At 45.2% G+C, this 20533-nt stretch overlaps 1 protein-coding gene across 3 annotated transcripts in view; it reads right to left on the bottom strand.

The window, feature by feature from the left end:
* LOC126343123 (serine proteinase stubble) overlaps window positions 1-20533 on the bottom strand; it is a 746947-nt gene that overhangs the window by 20672 nt on the left and 705742 nt on the right. For all 3 annotated transcript variants that reach the window (XM_050001914.1, XM_050001915.1, XM_050001916.1), the window contains 2 exons: window positions 17213-17319; window positions 3956-4253 (listed from right to left, as the gene is read on the bottom strand). In XM_050001914.1, coding sequence (XP_049857871.1) covers window positions 3956-4253; window positions 17213-17319 — 405 coding nt within the window. The remainder of the gene's footprint in view (window positions 1-3955; window positions 4254-17212; window positions 17320-20533) is intronic.

Below are 20533 nucleotides of genomic sequence, written 5' to 3'. Positions count from 1 at the left end.
AGAGTAAATCGAATCCTTATAACATATCTTCAAGTTGTATCGAATACTGAGATACAGCTATGAGAATGGAACCCAGACAAATACAGCAAAGGCAGATGATTAAGTTTAAAGTTGATTTTTATGAATTCCAGCTCTGTCTTCATTGCACTTTCGAATTCTCGTGTTAAAGCCACGTACCATATTGCTCCTCTGAGGGTGTCTTGGAATTGTTCTATGACTGCAGCAGCTTTCAAAATTTGAACGACCAGTGCGTCTCTTGTGTTTACTTATTCTTTGTAGACTTCACCTTTCAATCATCCCCACGAGCAAAAATCGAAATGGATAACGTCAGGGGACCTTGGCGCCTAGGAAATGTGACCATTTCTGTCAACCGTATTCTGAAAAACATTAGGTTTAGATGATGTGTCACCTGACAACTAGAATATGGCAGGACTCGTCGTGCTGGAATATCTTACTTATCATTGTGGCTCAAATGTCGTCCAATAATACTAGGAACTCATTTTGAAGAAAGTCTAGATAATGGGTCACTATACGGCGATACTGTAACGGAACAGATTCAGTCAGCCAATTGTGTTTCATATCACATCACAAATGGACAGAGAACCGTTCTTGAAAATGTGTTGCCACAAAGGGATGTAGGTTTTCGTTGGATGACCGATGTGCCAGCCGAAGTGGCCGAGCGGTTCTAGGCGCTACAGTCTGGAACCGCGCGACCACTACGGTCGCAGGTTCGAATCCTGCCTCGGGCATGGCTGTGTGTGATGTCCTTAGACTAGTTAGGTTTAAGTAGTTCTAAGTTCTAGGGGACTGATGACCTCAGAAGTTAATCCCATAGTGCTGAGAGCCATTTTTGATGACCGATGTGATTTACGGGGGTTATTGATACGTGTGCTACTGATCTGTAAATACAGTCATTTCATGTACTCCACATGTACTGTGGCAACATAAATCTCGAGTGAGTAGGAAACGACTAAAAGAGTGCACTAATTTTTCTTTTTGTGGCAGTATAAAAGGGGTGTAAGTTTTCGATGTTTCTCTCTCTCTCTCTCTCTCTCTCTCTCTCTCTCTCTCTCTCTCTCTCTCTCACACACACACATACACACACACACACACACACACACACACACGCACACAAACAAAACTATGCAGTAGTTGAAGGTAGTGAAAATTGTCTTTGAGCAGTTCCACATCTTCATACATATTCTGTGAAACACAGACAAGGGAACCTCCCCATCGCACCCCCTCAGATTTAGTTATAAGTTGGCACAGTGGATAGGCCTTGAAAAACTGAACACAGATCAATCGGGAAAACAGGAAGAAGTTGTGTGGAACTATGAAAAAAATAAGCAAAATATACAAACTGAGTTGTCCATGCGCAAGATACGCAACATCAAGGATAATATGAGCTCAGGAGCGCCTTGGTCCCGTTGGTAGCGTGAGCAGCTGCGGAACGAGAGGTCCTTGGTTCAAGTCTTCTCTCGAGTGAAAGCCGACACGGTAGCTCAGCGTGTTCGGTCAGAGGGGTTAGCTACCCTCTGTAACAAAAAAAACTGAGTGAACGAATCAACAATCACCCTGAACAGGCGTCATCGGACGTCCGCCACGAACAAATCCAACGAACAATCTAGACAAAATGAGATAAAAAAAGTGAAAAGTTTAATTTTTTATTTTCAGACAATTATTATCTGTCCGTCCGTCCGATGCGAGGTAAAAACATATGTTTTGACAGAGCACAGGGAAAACTGTTCGACTGTGAAACTGTTGCATTCATTTGTTGCAGTCTATGTGACAAACTCTTATGTTTTCATCACTTTTTTGGGAGTGATTATCACATCCACAAAAAAAACCTAAATCGGGCAAGGTAGAAGAATCTTTCTACCCATTCGCCAAGTGTACAAGTTAGGTGGGTCGACAACATATTCCTGTCATGTGACGCACATGCCGTCAGCAGTGTCGTAAAGAATATATCAGACGTGTTTTCCTGTGGAGGAATCGGTTGACCTATGACCTTGCGATCAGATGTTTTCGGTTCCCATTGGAGAGGCGCGTCCTTTCGTCTACTAATCGCACGGTTTTGTTGTGCGGTCGCAAAACACAGACACTAAAATTATTACAGTGAACAGAGAGGTCAAGAACGAACGTTCAGATCATAACTTTGCGAAAATAAAGAAAGTAAACTTTTCGCTCGAGGGAAGACTTGAACCACATATTCTCTCGTTCCGCAGCTGCTCACGCTAACTACGGGACCACGGATGTTGCCTATCTTGCGCATGGACTACTCAGTTTGTATATTTTGCTTATTTTTTTCATAGGGCCACACAACTTCTTGTTTTCTCGATTGATCCGTGTTCAGTTTTTCAAGGCCTATCCACTGTGCCAACTTATAACTACACTACGGGCCATTTAATTTGCTACACCAAGAAGAAATGCAGATGATAATCGGGTATTGATTGGAAAAATATATTATACTAGAACTGACATGTGATTACATTTTCACGCAATTTGGGCACATAGATCCTGAGAAATCAGTACCCAGAACAACCACCTCTGGCCGTAATAACGGGTTTGATACGCCTGGGCATTGAGTCAAACAGAGCTTGGATGGCGTGCCCATGCAGCTTCAACACGATACCATAGTTCATCAAGAGAAGTGACTGGCGTATTGTGACGAGCTAGTTGCTCGGTCACCATTGACCAGACGTTTTCAATTGGTGAGAGATCTGGAGAATGTGCTGGCCAGGGCAGCAGTCGAACATTTTCTGTATCCAGAAAGGCCCGCACAGGACCTGCAACGTGCGGTCGTGCGCTATCCTGCTGAAACGTAGGGTTTCGCAGGGATCGTATGAAGGGTAGATCCACGGGTCGTAACACATCTGAAATGTAACGCCTACTGTTCAAAGTGCCGTCAATGCGAACAAGAGGTTACCGAGACGTGTAACCAATGGCACCCCATCCCATCACGCCGGGCGATACGCCAGTATGGCGATGACGAATACACGCTTCCAATGTGCGTTCACCGCGATGTCGCCAAACACGGATGCGACCATAATGATGCTGTAAACAGAACCTGGATTCATCCGAAAAAATGACGTTTTGCCATTCGTGCACCCAGGTTCGTCGTTGAGTACACCATCGCAGACGCTCCTGTTTGTGATGCAGCGTCAAGGGTAACCGCAGCCATGGTCTCTGAGCTGATAGTCCATGCTGCTGCAAACGTCGCCGAACTGATCGTGCAGATGGTTGTTGTCTTGCAAACGTCCCCATCTGTTGACTCAGGGATCGAGACGTGGCTGCACGATTGTTACAGCCATGTGGATAAGATGCCTGTCATCTCGACTGCTAGTGGTACGAGGCCATTGGGATCCAGCACGGCGTTCCGTATTACCCTCCTGAATCCACCGATTCCATATTCTGCTAACAGTGATTGGATCTCGACCAACGCGAGCAGCTGTGTCGCGATACGATAAACCGCAATCGCGATAGGCTACAATCCGACCTTTATCAAAGTCGGAAACGTGATGGTACGCATTTCTCCCCCTTACACGAGGCATCACAACAACGTTTCACCAGGCAACGCCGGTCAACTGCCGTTTGTGTATGAGAAATCTGTTGGAAACTTTGCTCATGTCAGCATGTTGTAGGTGTCGCCACAGGCGCCAACCTTGTGTGAATTCTCTGAAAAGCTAATCATTTGCATATCACAGGATCTTCTTCCTGTCGGCTAAATTTCGCGTCTGTATCACGTCATCTTCGTGGTGTAGCAATTTTAACGGCCAGTAGTGTAAATCTGAGGGGTGTGTAATGGGGAGGTTCCCTTGTGAGAAGTGAATGGTAGAGATTACCTGCCATACATTCTGCGGTGGCGTAGCGAATATGAGGACTTGGATATGGGATTTTTATTTGTTTACGCTAGCGTACAGTGTGCAGTGTTAGGCGGGAAGCGCGAGCGCCGTACCTCCTGGAGGACGGAGGGCAGCGTCCCGCCCTCGCTGAGGCGGCCCCAGCCGGTGACGGTGGCGTTCTCGCCGACGAGCAGGTCGTCGGTGGCGGGCAGGCAGATGGGCGCGATGTGCGGCGCGAACTCGAGCGCCCGCTCCAGCTGCACGAGCGCCAGGTCGTGTTCGTACGTGAAGAAGTTGTAGCGCGGGTGCACCACCTTGCGCGCCACGCCGCGTTCCACGAACGGCAGTGGCTCCTGCACGCTCGAGAAGTCGTACTCGCCCACGCGCACGCGGATCTGCGACGTCAGCAGGCTGCGCGCACACAAGAGCACACGGTCTCATTCGACCACGTACGGCCCGCCCGCTACGGCATCGTGAGTTTGCTGAATAAGGGCAAACTGCAGGAAACGGCTTGTGAGTGGATGAGGAGCAAGGAAGTTTATAGAATGAGATTTTCACTCTGCAGCGGAGTGTGCGCTGATATGAAACTTCCTGGCAGATTAAAACTGTGTCCGGGACCGAGACTCGAACTCGGGACCTTTGCCTTTCGCGGGCAAGTGCTCTACCAACGGAGCTGCCCAATTACGACTCACGCCCCGTCCTCACAGCTTTAATTCCGCCAGTACCTCGTCTCCTACCTTCCAAATTTAACAGAAGCTCTCCTGCGAACCTTGCAGAACTAGCACTCCTGGAAGAAAGGATATTGCCGAGACATGGCTTAGCCACAGCCTGGGTGATGTTTCTAGAATGAGTGAGAGTTTTGCAATGTTCGCAGGAGAGCTTCTGTGAAGTTTGGGAAGTAGGAGACGAGGTACTGCCGGAAGCAAAGCTGTGAGGACGGGGCGTGATTCGCGCTTGGGTAGCTCAGTTGCTAGAGTACTTGCCCGCGAAAGGCAAATTTCCCGAGTTCGAGTCTCGGCCTGGCACACAGTTTTAATCTGACAGGAAATTTCATATCAGCGCACACTCCGCTGCAGAGTGAAAATCTCATTCTGGCATATAGGAAAGGTTTGAAGATAATACGTTTGTCGAAGGTTGCATTAAGCAGATCAGTGTAAAACAGACTGCAAGACTTTCCGTGCTGTTGACTGTGGGGTGGACAATTCTGGCGATACTGCACGAGCACTGGCATTACCCGAAGCACGTACTACATTGTCGGTTACAGTAACAGTCACCTTGTCAATAACTTCCACCAGGGTAGAACGTCTTCCTCTTCCACGTGCCACACCAAACTCACCCGTGTTTTCCAGTTTCATTATCATCATCATCATCATCATCATCATCATCATCATCTTCAAACCATTTAATGACATCATGTCGTCTTTCCTCAGACCTTACAGTAGGCGATACTCTATCAATAGAGCGCTGTAATTGCTGCCGCTCACATAAAACAGTTCCCTAACAGCGCACGGTCTCTCTTCTCAAGAGCTATACTGTTCACTCATGTTACAGCTTGTCAAATGATAGCGTGGATGTCATACCGTCATACAAACAGTGTACCGCGCCAGATTTGCATCTGGTGGCCGCGTGTGGAACTAACGGTTTTTTCAGCGTAAATCTGCTGCGCATTAACGCTTTAGCATATTTACTACGGTGCCATACGATAATTACAGCCCACTCTGGCCCTCCGTGAGTAGCTACACTTTAATTGTAACCATCCATTACTTGGGGATTTACCTCGTGCGCGCGGATTACTGGTGACTGTGTCCGGTACCAGTCATCCGTCCGCAGAGTGTCACTGGCGAAGTATATCTGCACTTCCCGCAGTTGACCCTCCTCCCTCTGCTGGAGACGTGCCTTTGGTGGTACGAAGGGTAAGGTGGCAGCTACATGATCACGGTGTTCCAGCTCACTGCTCTCTTAAATGTGGAGCTAAAACACTGGTACGGAGAAACACTACCACTTTCAATCACGGAAACCTGTACTGCCAAAGATCTTCCATCTCCACCTTAAATTGGGTGTACATTCTTTGAAAGGCATTTCCACCCGCTCAGAATCGACACTCAGGAGGTGGCATAACAGAGGCTCGAAAAAGACCGTTCGCAGGGCGATGGACAACGGGATAACGTTCTGTACAAATTGTGACATTGCTGACCCCCCCTTCCCTCCCTCCCCGGATGATTCAACCCCTTTCTACGATCATCGCGAGCTACAGTCCTCTTGAGTGTAATCTCACCCCTTTGGAGTGTAGCGTGACTGCAATGTTTGCTCTCATGTACAGCGCGGGCCCCTAGAGCCTGTTCAAAACCATTTTATGAAATTTAAACGTGATCCGAAGCACAATACCATATTTATGCTTTTTTCATCCCTTCCTTTTTCGCGCACTCCTGTGGCGGGTCATGCTTCGTTGATTGACAGACACGTGAATGAAATGGCAAAGAGTCTCTCTGAGACACCCACCCCCATCCCCACCCTTCATTTCGGCACACCCTGGGTGCGACTCCAGCGCCTTTGCTGGGTGCTTTAAAGATGTGCCAGCACAGATTCACTCATTTACGGATCTCTGCCCTTACGCGAGATAGGCAACCCGCTCCACATTTGCGGCTGCTGGCGCATGCGATATAAGAGGGGTATCGAAACACAAGCAAAACTAATGCACGTTGTCCTGAGAAAATGAAACTTGAGAGGCTAGGTCATAAAAACTGCTACGCATTTTTTGTGACGCGTTCATGAAGGTCAGACGAAGTTTATAAATTTTACCGAATTTCTAGTGTGTATATTTCTTAAGAGAAACAGCAGATGTCAAAAAATTCCAAAATAGAGACAATAATTTTTGCTGTTGGCAAACTGTATATTTCTAAGCATACATTTTAAGCGAATTTTAATTCTTTTACTCCTACACATTAGCACATACAGAGATTATAGTTTAAGCATCAGTCTACATTTATGTTGGTGGTTTTCGGAAATTAGCCAGGTATTCATGATAAAACAAACGATTTTAACGTAAGCATAGACTATTTCACTTTTTCAATAAAAATACTCTCGCTGGATGTTCCGAGGAAAATCTGGAATACCGATACGTACACAAAGAACGTTACAAAAAGTCTTTGTCTCCACGTAAGTGTTCGATTCTTTCCTCAGCAGACTGCACGAAAGTATTATTATAGACATAATCAGCGGACTCGCATTCGGGAGGACGACGGTTCAATCCCACGTCCGGCCATCCTGACTTAGGTTTTCCGTGATTTTCCTAAATCGCTCCAGGCAAATGCCGGGATGGTTCCTTTCAAAGGGCACGGCCGACTTCCTTCCCGTCCTTGCCTAATCCGATGAGACCGATGACCTCGCTGCCTGGTCTCCTTCCCCAAACAACTCAACCCATAATCAGCGGTCCATGCTTCACAGTCGCGGCACCACTCCAGACACAAGTGTTTGTGCTGCGACGGTAGCGGCAGATTACGCACGGGACTTTAATTATTACTGTCCATCTGCTGACAAAAGGTGCGGGAGGACAGAATGTTGCAGAGAAACCATTTCTTGTTCTCGGATTGCAGGTATAGATGTGAAAGGGTTACAATGTCATTGGTGCACAGTACAACTTCCCTCACTTGGGACGGTCACACGGTGGTCGACCAGCTCCTGGACGACGAGTATGTCTGTACTCACTTTCCCTTGCAGCTCCATATCGGGTCACTGTCAAATCCGAGTGCCCGCCAAATCTGGATACTTCACCATTTGACTAGCCGGCCAAATGAAACCCCTTTTAGACTTTGTCATTTGATGATAACATTGTCTCTCACGAGTACGCAGCCTCTCTGTGTTCATCTACATCTACATTTATACTCTGCAAGCCACTTAGCGGTGTCTGGTGGAGGGTACTTTGTGTATCACTGTCACTTCCCCATTTCCTGTTCCATTACCGAATAGTTCGCGGGAAAACAATTGTTGGTGAGTATCCGTGTAAGGTGTCAGGCAAATCCAACACCTTCCATGAAAACCCTGACATGATAAGCAAATCCAGTGGTATTTCACATAGCTCCGAATAAATCGTGACATTAAATTAACCAAAGTAATATGAGTAACGAGTGAGCAAATGGAATACCACAGACTAACACAAGAATGCCTAAATGCATGTCATACCTTCCCACCATGAGACAGACGCAGTTCTGAGGGGAGAAACGAGAACAGAAGCCGAGAGCGGAACCGTGTTAAGCTAAAAGGCCCTACGATAAGGGACGGACTGGACACCTACGGCGCCAGCTAACCAGTAGGGCCACACAACCCGCACGTTTTTGCGTCTCAGGTACGTCAAGGACCACCCTCCAGCCCATGTTAAAAGCTAGAGCCCTCCAGAAAAACAGTATAGATCTTACGATAACACAAAAAGGGCCACTACCAACCGCAAGTTTTAGCGTGAGACTTTTTCGTGTCTCTGTTACGTTAGGACCACCCCCAGCCCATGTTAAAAGATAGAGCCCTCCAGGAGAACAGTATAGATCTTACGATAACGCTAAAAGGACTACACCAGCTGCGAGTTTTAGTGTGAGACTTTTTCGCGTCTCTGTTACGCTGCAAACTTTAAAAACATTGCCCCACCACGAAAAGTATAACGTTTCTCATTGGATAGACAGAATTTTTGTAAGCGGAGCTTAAGGTTAACATTGAGACCCTGATTGGTCAGATGAAAACACAGCCAGATAGTTTTTTTTTAACCAACTTCGGTAAATGGTAGTAAGGAGAAGTTAGGAGAGGTGAGTTAGTTCCGAGACAGCGAGCTGAATGGCTGCTACGCCGGCCGCTGCCGGCCTGACGCTGCCTAAACACCGACATGGTAATGAACGCACCCGATGCCGCATTTTTGAGCGCATAAGGCTTCACTCAGAACTGCAGAAGTCTCATCTGTTATACCCCCTTTTTTGCGTAATACTAGTGTCGATCGTTAATTAAAGCTCATGGTGTTCACATTTGCCACTTGAAGTAAAAATCTGAAACGTGATGATTTCTTTGTTATATAATTATTGAGATGCCACATCAGCCACTGTAATTTACGACAAGTTAGATAAGTAATTAAAGATAATTGAGGGTCACTGTAGACAATTTTGATAGTTTTCTCTTTTCTGAAACTTAATTTAAAACTAGATTATAGATGTGATATGGCATAGGTCATCCTTAGATCCATTGTAGAACTTGGAAACCCATTCAGGGAATATTTGTTCACATTTTGGTTGAACGCAGTTGGTTTTTACCATCCTGTATTAAAACATTTCCTTTTATCAATAGTGCAATTTATAAACGATGTTTTGTGAGTAGAATAAAATTTCCAATGGTAAACTTAACTGCTTTTTCGACGTTATTTTACCAGCTAACTAAAAATAGGAAAGCCTTGAACCCCTTCCACTAAATTTAGTTAGTATTAAGATTCTTTTACAGGGAGTGCAGTGGAGCTGACGCTGAAATCATTAAGTATTTGGTTATATCATCGCTAGTCTCACTGAACTCTTCTGAATTCTACATGTCGTGTGTGGTCTGGCGTCTCCTTACCAGCAACAGGTCCCAGGTTCAAACTAGTCAATTCCCTAAAAAACACGCTCAGAGCGTCGTTGCGCGAAAGTGGTAGGGAGACACGATATAGAACAAACAGACACCACCATGAATGATTAGATCCGTGTGAACTCGAATCTCTCTGATTTTATTTTCATGTATCTCTGTCACTTCCGCATTTCCTGTTCCAGTACCGAATAGTTCGCGGGGGAAACAATTGTTGGTTTTTATCTGTGTGAGCTCGAATCTCTCTAATTTTATTTTCATGGCATTTAGGTGGGACATACGTAGGAGGAAGCAATATATTTATTGACACCTGTTGTAGGAATGTGCGCTGTCGGAACTTTAACAGTAAACCACACCGTGACGCAGAACGCCCGTTTTGCAGTGTCTGCCACTGTAGTTGGTTCATCATCTCTGTGACGCTTTCGTGCTTTCTAAATGAACCGATAACGAAATGCGCTGCTCTTCCTTGGATCTTCTCTGTCTGCTCTATCAGTCCTGTGCGATACGGATCCCATAACTGACGAGCAGTATTCAAATACTGGATGAAAGAATGTTTTTAAGCTACTGCTTTGTTGATGGACTACATTTCCTGGGGATTTTTCAATTAATCTGTCTGGCATCTGTCTCACTCGCGATTAATTTTATCTGGTCGTTCCACTTCAAATCGTCCGAACGCATACTTCTATATATTTTATGGAAGGAACTGCTTCCAGTAATTGTTCTGCAGTTGTGTAATCATACAGCACAGGGACTTTCTGTCTATGTACTTATAACACGTTACATTTATGTTGAGATTCAGAGCTGCTCCCTGCACCAAGTGTCAAACCTCTACAGGTCTTCATGCATGTCGCTACAATCTTCTACTGTCACCACTTTTCGTATACTTTTCGCATACAACAGCATCATCCACGGAAAACCTTATGGAACTTTCGACGTTATCTGCTAGGCTATTTACATATAATTGTGAAAAGTAATTGTCCTAGAACACTCCTCTGGGACACGCCCGAACTTCCTTATACACCTAAAGAATTCTCTCCATTCAGAGTGACGTGCTAGAAACTGTTCAATCCAGTCATACAGTTGGTTTAATGTTCTTTATGTTCGCATTTTCCATATTAGACGGCAGTGCGAAACTATATCGAATGCCTTCCGGAAATCAAGCAACGCGGCAACTACCTGGGCGCCTGTATCTAGGCTACTGCTTTCTGTGTCTCGTGGACGAACTGAGCGAACTGTGTTTCGCACGATCATTGTTTGTGGAACCCATGTTGGTCCCTACAGAGGAAATTCCTTCAGAGTGGACGCTCAGTATCTGACGGTGTTCAGGCTTCTTATATACCGTACTAGGCCTAGTAACAACAGTGAACATGAACAGCGCAGATGTAATCTGGTGGTCGTTCCGCCTCTAATCAACCGCCGGCACGTCGGCCTGAACGTAACAACAGAGAAGGCAGTGAGACGACGTCAGCCAGTAGTACGCTGACTAGAACCGCACCACGCCAGGAGCGGCCCCTGCACGAAGAGAATATAAGCGCCGCTCCACGCTAGCTGTAGTTAAACTCCAAACCTACGCCGTTCCTGTCAACTACATCCGTCTGAATGCCTCCTTCCTCTCCCGCCGCTCCTCCTATGTTACCATCCATAATGCCAATTACCACACCTTCTAACCCTTTGCAGGTGTGCCCCAGGGCTCTGTCCTCTCCCCTCTCCTCTACCCCCCTGTACACGGCAGATATGCCCCAACACCCCCTCCCCCCCTCCACTCCAGTACACCTCTTGACACCGCATTCCTCGCCCTCGCTCCTACCCCCCCAATGGTCCCAACGCCTTCTCCAGAATCACCTTGACCTTTTTGCGGCATGGTGTAACCAGTGGCTCCTAAAAATCAATCCTTCCAAGACCCAGGCAATCTTCGTAGGTCGTACCACTCGCTCCTTCCGGCTCCTGGATTTCTCCCTTACCGTCTGCGCCTGTTCTGTCCGCCTCACCCCCACCCTCACCTACCTTGGCCTCACCATTGACTATCACCTCACCTGGATCCCTCATATCCGCTCCATCCAATCCAAAGCCCACAACCACCTCTTGACTCCTCAAACTCCTCTCTGGCCGAACATGGGGGTTGCACCCCTCTATCATCCTCTACACCTACAAATCCTTAATCTTTTCCATCCTCTGTTATGCCAGTTCCTCCTGGATATCTGCCCCCCACTCCCAAATTCTATAAGTCCCTCCAGATCCTTGAGCGTCATGCACTCTGCCTCGCCTTCTGTATACACCTCTCGTCCCCCACACGGATCCTCTATGACCTCCCATCTGCTCCTATTCCTCGAACATATCCACATACTCTACACCTCCTGCCGTCTTGATCCCCCTCACCCCCCCCCCCCCCCCCCCGGTTGCTACTCTCTTCTCCCATCCCCGCCCCCTGCCACGTCTTCACTGTTGTGTCCCCCATACCCTCCATCTCTACACCCTTCATCTCCTTTCCACAGTGGCTTAAATCAACTCCCCCTCCTGGATGATGCCCTCTCTCCCTCCATTTATCCCTCCTATCAATTCTGATCCTCACCCCCCCCCCCTCCTTTCCTCCGTCCTTTCCCTGGGCTCTCTCTTCCCCCTTCCATCCTGTGTTTTCTCACCGCCTAACCTCTCCCTACCTCCGTTCTCCCCCCCCCCCCCCCCAGTCCTTTTGTATTCCCCTCCTCTGCCTTCCTCACTCCCTATCGCGTCTGCTCAGCACCCCCCAACCCTCTTATGGATCCTCATCCTCCATTGGCTCCTTTCCCCCCTCCCCCCTTCGCTTTTCCTCTCCTTCCCCCCTTTTTTATTTTACCATCTTCTGTCCTGTTTCCCCCCACCTGCTCTCGGCTGTGGGTACGTTATATTTGTGCCAACTTTTTAGTGCAATGTTTAAGTGAGTGTTCAGTGTTGTGCGTCTTTCCAAAGTGTTGCGAACTGAAATCATGCTGTCGCTGGGTGTGAATTTTATATCTCTTGCGAAGAGGAACCAGACTGTCGCCGTGTTTTTTAATTGTCTGTCTATTATTTTTCTGCTTCCTGTGTATTTTATTAGCGTCATCAGCCCTTTGTTTTATGTTTTAAGTTCCACAATTTTCCGCCATGTTACAATTAAGTACCGATTTTATTGCCAACATTTATTATTTATTATCTTCATCTTTTTAAAACAAATTCTGTAGGCTGAAGAGCGGCGTAATAAGCTGCTGCCAGCCCGCCCCCTTGAGGGGGAATCGAAACCCAATAAAGAAAAAAAAACTTGCTGTAGTCTCACTAGATGACGGGCACTAGAAGAGCCGCACTAGAAGGCGAGTCGTGATCCAAACGATTTAGACGTGACTTGTGATCTCAGATAACTGCTTGCATGGAAATTGTATATATCGAAGGACATTGATTGATAGCATGTCACCAATTGTTTGCGGTGCCTCTTTGTAAAAAGGCAAAGTTAAGTGTTGTCAGTTCAGTTTACTATAATAAGCTCCATTAATATGATTTGCTTGAATTGTTGTCTAGCTATCAGAGAAAACAGCTTCCTAGGCACCCTATAGTAGACGACTGGGCCGGACACGACACTTTCCACATATCTGGCTACCAGTGACCCCTTTCTGTAGCGAGGTCGGTGACACGAACCTATGCAGCAGAGTTCGACTCGAGAGTAGACGGTTCGAATTATGGAGGTGGGAAAAATTTCCGCCGCCAGTGTTTGGCCGTCAGGTGAAGGAAATGTGGTAGGATAAAGTTACTGGCCACCAGATTTTGTACCAGTGTGCTTGATTAAATTACGAATATCTTACCGGGGACACATAGACCCAGTTGACGGTGACACGGCCATCGGATGGGGACGTTAGGCTCGGCGCCATTCGAAAGGAGTAGGCTATGTGACGGCATCGAGGTGTACCCTCTCCCTTCTCTCATCATCGTGCAACACAAACATGACACACGAAACCACACCACACACACGCGTATTGGAGCCACCTACACGAAAAAGATGTAAACGAGACACGACTTCCACACACCGCGAGGAAAGGCACGTTTGTGCGCGGAGAAAGAAAACCTTTCCCACAGGGTCTTTGTCTTCAAGCCAACAGCCTCATACGATTTTTTCTTTCTTGATTGAAGTCATTTCCAGGTGTAGAATGTTTTATTTTACTTCATGCATTTGTTATTAACTAATTTCGCCCCCTTGGGTACTTTCAAGCTACCTGGTGATAAAACAGGATCAGAATTTAAAGCAGCTTGAAGAACGGACAAAATAAAATAAAAAATGTTCCTAATATTTATACACTCCTCCTCTATTTGTGTCACAGTGAAAAACTGTGGTCACATAGCATCTTCCACAATTTGTGAGGAGGAAGATCCATCAAATGGTTCAAATGGCTCTGAGCACTATGGGACTCAACTGCTGTGGTCATCAGTCCCCTAGAACTTAGAACTACTTAAACCTAACTAACCTAAGGACATCACACACATCCATGCCCGAGGCAGGATTCGAACCTGCGACCGTAGCAGTCGCACGGTTCCGGACTGCGCGCCTAGAACCGCGAGACCACCGCGGCCGGCAGGAAGATCCATCAAACGGCATCCTTAATAAATATCTCCTATGATCATGGTGGTAACGATCACAACCTGCATATACAGTACGTCACTATTTAGCGCAGTTTACTTTAAAAAAGGAAAAATCTGAAGTTAATTTGGTGTTACCGTCAAGTGACATTACAGTTTGTTCTCATAGATATGAATATCGTATGCAAAATGAGAAATATGCAGCCCTTATGCTGGTTTTTTCATTGTCTCAGTGTACAACGCTTTACAATCCGTTAGTTTCACATTTTAAAGAAAACTAGACATGACATGGTCGAAGCCTTACAGTGAAATTGCATACATGTCAGCGAATTTAACTGCGCGACTGCGTCGTCAGCGATATAAAAGATAGCTTATACGAAAAGAACTAAACACTTGATCAAAGACATTACTACGTATCACATATTATACTTTATCTAAAACTTTTGCACAAAATCTCGTTAAGCGAAACATGGTTATACCAGACGCAAGTGAAGTTTTAAAACGTCAGGCAGGCTCAGGAATGCACAGGTTCCTTACTACGTATGTGTGTGTGTGTGTGTGTGTGTGTGTGTGTGTGTGTGTGTGTGTGTGTGTGTGTGTGTGTGTGAGGGGGGGGGGGGGGCAAAGAACCAGCCAAAATACAATAAACGCTGTCATTTAATTAGGTACAAGAGCGTTTCAATCCACGTATATATCGAAAGTGTCTTTCAAGTCTTCTGCCAGCTCGAAGAGGGACCGCGTGCCATATTCCCACAACCAGAGACACCATTTCATGTAAATGCTGCGTGATATCTCGCAAATTGGGATCTCTTAAAATTGTGTTGAAAATAACAAGGAATATACTGAAACAAGTATCGTCTGATAATCGTCTCATATGTCTAAGAATCATATACTGTTTGTGGCTAGAATGTCCATTATAAAAGTTATAATAACTATATCTTATGCTTTTTGTGGCAGGAAGGTCTATTAAAAAAGGAGAAAATTATGTGTTATACAATATTAGGTAAGAAAATCCATTCGAAACAGAAGGGAAAAGGCTGCATGTTTCCATGTCGTACAAAAATTATCTGAAAACCGTCTATTTTTCACTCTGTCTATTCATTTAAAATATTTTCTAAATATCGATCTTTTCCAAAAATTTCCTCCTATCCATTTTATGTAATATATGCGGAGCGGCGTCAGCGTCTTCAGGGACAAGGCTCTTACCATACAGGTGAGACTTAAATGACGAAGTGTTGCTATAGTTAATAAAAATGTGTTTCATGAATCTCCTGTTAAGTCATCTGTCCGTCTGTCCGATGTAGAAATTACCACACGTGCGACAGTTGATTTTGTAAATCATCGACTGAGTAAATGCGATACGTTTCCGTGTGGCGGACTGTATGTCCTCTTGCTGGATCTCGAAAAGACGTGGCGGCCGGGGTGGCCGAGCGGTTCTAGGCGCTACAGTCTGGAACCGCGCGTCCGCTACGGTCGCAGGTTCGAATCCTGCCTCGGGCATGTATATGTGTGATGTCCTTAGGTTAGTTAGGTTTAAGTAGTTCTAAGTTCAAGGGGACTGATGACCTCAGAAGTTAAGTCCCATAGTGCTCAGAGCCATTTGAAAGAACGAACAGACGTGGACTCCTACATTGAAGAACAAAGGGGCAATTCTAACAGATATTTTGCTGTAGTGTAGGATTACAGTTTATCTTGATTTTAAGAAGTTGACCATGTCGTGTGTAGTTTAGTTTGAGACCGGAAACTAACGAATTTCAATGCGGTGTACGCTGATACAGCGACAAAACCCGGTTCAGCGTTGCATTTTTCGCATTTTGCGAACGGATTTCACATCTGTGATAGTAGTTGGTAACGTCATTTGATGGAAATACCAATTTAAATTGATATTTTTACGCCTTTAAAGTGAGCTGTGCTAGATAATGGTGTGCTGTAATGCGAGTTGTGCCCGTTGCAACCATGATCATGGAAACGTTTACTAAGGACATCATTAGCTGGAGCTTCCCTCCCTCCCTTCTTCCTCGTCTCCTTGCGCCTGGCAGATCCTCCGTTTTACTCATCGTCAGAGTGCCACATCAGTGTTGTGTTTAGTGCTGTTTCTCCTGTGCGTCGAGAGGTGTGATTTTAATTGTGTGCTGGCTTTGTACTTAGTGTTACTGTCAGTATTTGTTATGTGCTACGCCATCCGTCAATACTTTTATGCTCCGGTCATACTGCGCCTTGTGTTCTTTTAATTGTCCCCGTGTGTGGTTTTTTTGTGCGCTACTTTTTTACGGTTTTTATCTCCATTTTACAGTCGACCCTTTTTTGTCTGTTGTCTTCCATGATGTTCCCCTTTTTTATATCAATGTTCACCATGTTTTCTCCTTTGTTATTTTTAAACGTTTCCTGTTGTTTGTTCTATGTCTTTCGGCTGAAGAGCAGCGCAGATGCTGTTGCCAGCCCTCCCCGATGTGGAATTGAAATACAATAAAGGAAAAAAAAACTGGAGCTTCCTCCCCGCTAATATGTGGGAGATAAGATGTTATGGGACAACAGCTTTTTACTGTGACACAAGCAGTAGAGGTTTTTTATGTTAATTTCTCATTTTATTTTATATATTCTTGAAGTTGCTGAAACTTTTGATATTGTTTTACTACATGATAGTTTGAAAATGCCGAAGGGGGCGAAATGAGCTAATGGAAAGAGCATGACAAATTGTTTATTTGAGAAATAAAAACAACCGACTCAGGAAAATGACTTCCGTCAAGAAACTGGTAGCAGCCTTGGGCCCATGCATCCAAAAAACTATTGATTCTTTCTTTTGGGCTGTCAATATGGATTAATCTCCTTGTCATTAATTGTTAATTTGACCTTTTTTGTCGGTGGGATTGGGGTGGGGGGGGGGGGCGCGGTTCTGAAGGAGGAAGAACCAAACAATCGTAGCGAGTTTCCTTTACGTTTTGTCAGAACCTGTCAGAAATAGTTTGTGCCGTAAGCAGGGGACTCGTGTACTAGGAATCACTGGTGTCAGACATGATGGTTTTTGGCAGAGAGCACATCGGGTGAGAGAAACTAGATCTAGATAATGCTTATGTCGTTAGGGTGTTATTGGTATCTGGGGGGAAAGTGTCTTACTGTAGTACGATAATGAAGCTGCAGAGATCCAGGGAAAGACGAACTGGGTTCTTAAGATTTCAGAGCTGAAGGAAACCAAGTGGCGTACTCACTCGTCAACGCAGTGGCCAGCGGTGGCGATCCAGTTCTCGTTGAGCAGCGCGCCGCCGCAGCGGTGGGTACTCGAGAAGCCGAAGAACGACGTCCGGCGCACCGAAACCTGCGGAAACCGCCGGTATTAAAGAGTTGACGACGCGATTTGCTTATAGCTACCACAATACAAGATGCTAGGGTACATTAACATGATATACACTACTGGCCATTAAAATTGCTACACCAAGAAGAAATGCAGATGATAAACGGGTATTCATTGGAAAATAAGTTATACTAGAACTGACATGTGATTACATTTTCACGCAATTTGGGTGCATAGATCCTAAGAAATCAGTATCCAGAACAACGACCTCTAGCCGTAATAATGGGTTTCATACGCCTGGGCATTGAGTCAAACAGAGCTTGGATGTCGTGTACAGCTACAGCTGCCCATGCAGCTTCAACACGATACCACAGTTCATCAAGAGAAGTGACTGGCGTATTCTGACGAGCCAGTTGCTCGGCCACCATTGACCAGACGTTTTCAGTTGGTGACAGATCTGGAGAATGTGCTGGCCAGGGCAGCAGTCGAACATTTTCTGTATCCAGAAAGGCCCGCACAGGACCTGCAACGTGCGGCCGTGCGCTATCCTGCTGGAATGTAGGGTTTCGCAGGGATCGTATGAAGGATAGATCCACGGGTCGTAACACATGTGAAATGTAACGCCTTCTGTTCAAAGTGCCGTCAATGCGAACAAGAGGTTACCGAGACGTGTAACCAATGGCACCCTATCCCATCACGCCGGGTGATACGCCAGTATGGCGATGACGAATATACGCTTCCAATGTGCGTTCACCGCGATGTCGCCAAACACGGATGCGACCATCATGATGCTGTAAACAGAACCTGGATTCATCCGAAAAAATGACGTTTTGCCATTCGTGCACCCAGGTTCGTCGTTGAGTACACCATCGCAGACGCTCCTGTTGTGAACAATCAGGTCTCATCAACCAACAATTTCTTCTCGTTAACTAAGAAGAAATACATCAATATAACGACAGAAATGGAAAAACTTATGTAAATTCTGGCTTAAGAGGAAGATCGACTTTACTCCAAGAAAAATACGTATTGAAGCAAGATTCTTCAAAAAGACATCCAAACGCCTCTCTAGGAAAACGTTTCAACATTTATGTGTTGCAACTTGCCTATTTCCTTGTAACTTACGAATAACCGATAACGTTCCAAAACGTGGGTTCATACTACGGTTGTGGTAAGGAAGCGCTCTAGCGAATTACTGATAGTTTTATGCCTACATACCGTATGTACTTTATTGTGAAATACATATGTTGGTTTTCTTTTGTCCGTAGGCTGCGGTGTCTATATGCAGACATCACATGATCCACGTGTGTTTCCATCTTTTCCAGGTAACTTATAGTCTGATCACCAGTTCCAAGAAACTACTCTCTTTAAAAATACAGAGTAACGCCAGTATTTTGTTAAAATATAATCGGACTCTTATATCATCAGAATTTCGCAAGAACATTGTAGTATACGCCAGATAGTTATTATAGTGTGGGTTTTGGCGGGTCAATTCAGTGGTTCGACCCCCCCCCCCCTTTTCCTCGTAGGATTTTCCATTACACCTAACGTAAGTTCCAACTCCGGAAATATGCTGTGTATATAAAACATTCCTATTTCGACAGCAGATTTCACTCCGCGCTAAACTATAAGGTTTCCTACAAGTTGCTGGTTTAACAGATTTTCAGATCGAAGGAAGCCAAGACACATTCGCCTCTAATGGAAATGCCTTAAAAGAAAAGAAATTCCAGTGCTGGAAAATCTAAAACAACTGTGACTTTTCTCCATGAAAATCATAAGAAACCATATGAAATCGTGACTACTGTGATAGACGAGCTCTTTTCAGTAGAACGTAAACTTTTTGAAGGGAATGTAATTTGTTTGGTATTTTCCTACTGGGAAAGGGGCTAGTCATTGCACTTTATAAAGAATTTGCATAGTCCGTGAATGATACACTAGACAAAAGCAGTCATGTCAAAAGCGATTCCAATTGGGCGTGAAACGAAGGCGCAATGGAATCTGACGACAGTTTTGATAATCTACCGATTGTACTGATAGACAGGGAAGCACAGCACATATCTGCACCTACGTATGTGGACTGCAAGCAAGCGGTGCGTTGCAGGTAATAGAAACAGCAGTGTCCCATAAGATACTCTCTCTTTTTTTTGTTCTTATGGGACCTTTTTTTCCTTCTTTTCCTTTTGTGGATGGTGCGCGAGAATATCCGCTAGGGAGGCAACCAAATAAGTAAAAATACGTGATAGGAATAAACGTGTTTAATAACTCATTTGGGAACATTCGCTATCGAAATTTCAGGAGAAAATTTTCCGTTATATGTAACGTCTTTCCTGTGACGCCTTGCATTTGAGTTTACTGATGATTTTGTGACATTCCGACGTTGGCAAATTCTCTTCCTGCTCTGTTAAACTTAGGGTGACAAAGAATCCTGGAGAATAGGTTGTGAACCACCACCTTCGTTAAAAAATCAGTCTTCCTTGGACGGAGCTTCAAAACTTCGATTTTCTTGCAGAAGTAACTACTTAGCAAGTACTTTCTCTATCCGAGACTATAAATATGGTGTGTCACTTGTTCGAATAACGTTATGATATCATCATTTCGTACGTTTTGACCTGTTGAGGCCTACTGAACGTCAAATTGCAGTCCACTATAAAAAAAAATAGGCCTACGCTTTCCAAAGATGACTGAAGATTCATTTAAAAAAGCTGATGATGTTTAGTTTTATGCTGGACTTTATGTTTTTATAACGGTACTGAAAGTGAAAGAGCGTGACCGATGGATATACAGGTCGCGCTAAAAAGTAATGCCTTCGAATTTTTTATGCGAAAACTCTTAAAGATTTTCGAATAAATCAACTGTAATCAACATTCTACTTCTTTATTCTCCAAGTCTACATATTTATCTCTCAACATAGTCACCCTAGCGACAAACACAGTTCTCCCAACGAGAGACCAATTTGTTGATACCGTTTAGTAGAGTGTCGGAGCCTGAACCACACCTCTGTTTGTGCCGCTTCATCACTGTCAAATTAAAATGTCCTCGAAGGAGTTGCTTAGGATCTGAGAACAGCTGAAAATCGAATGGGGGAAGAATGGAACTTAATGGAGGCGGATTGTTGCAGATATCGCAGCGATCGTTTGTGGTGTGACACTGTCACGCTGAAGGAGAACGTGCTGGACGTGTGGACGAACTCTTCGAAACCTAAACTCGATTACAGTACGCTGTTTCTCACACGCCGACATAG

The sequence above is a fragment of the Schistocerca gregaria genome, chromosome 1 (assembly GCF_023897955.1).
Source record: "Schistocerca gregaria isolate iqSchGreg1 chromosome 1, iqSchGreg1.2, whole genome shotgun sequence".
Taxonomy (NCBI): domain Eukaryota; kingdom Metazoa; phylum Arthropoda; class Insecta; order Orthoptera; family Acrididae; genus Schistocerca; species Schistocerca gregaria.
Note: the sequence above shows the minus strand (reverse complement) of the source record. Positions and strands in the feature narration are given on the sequence as shown.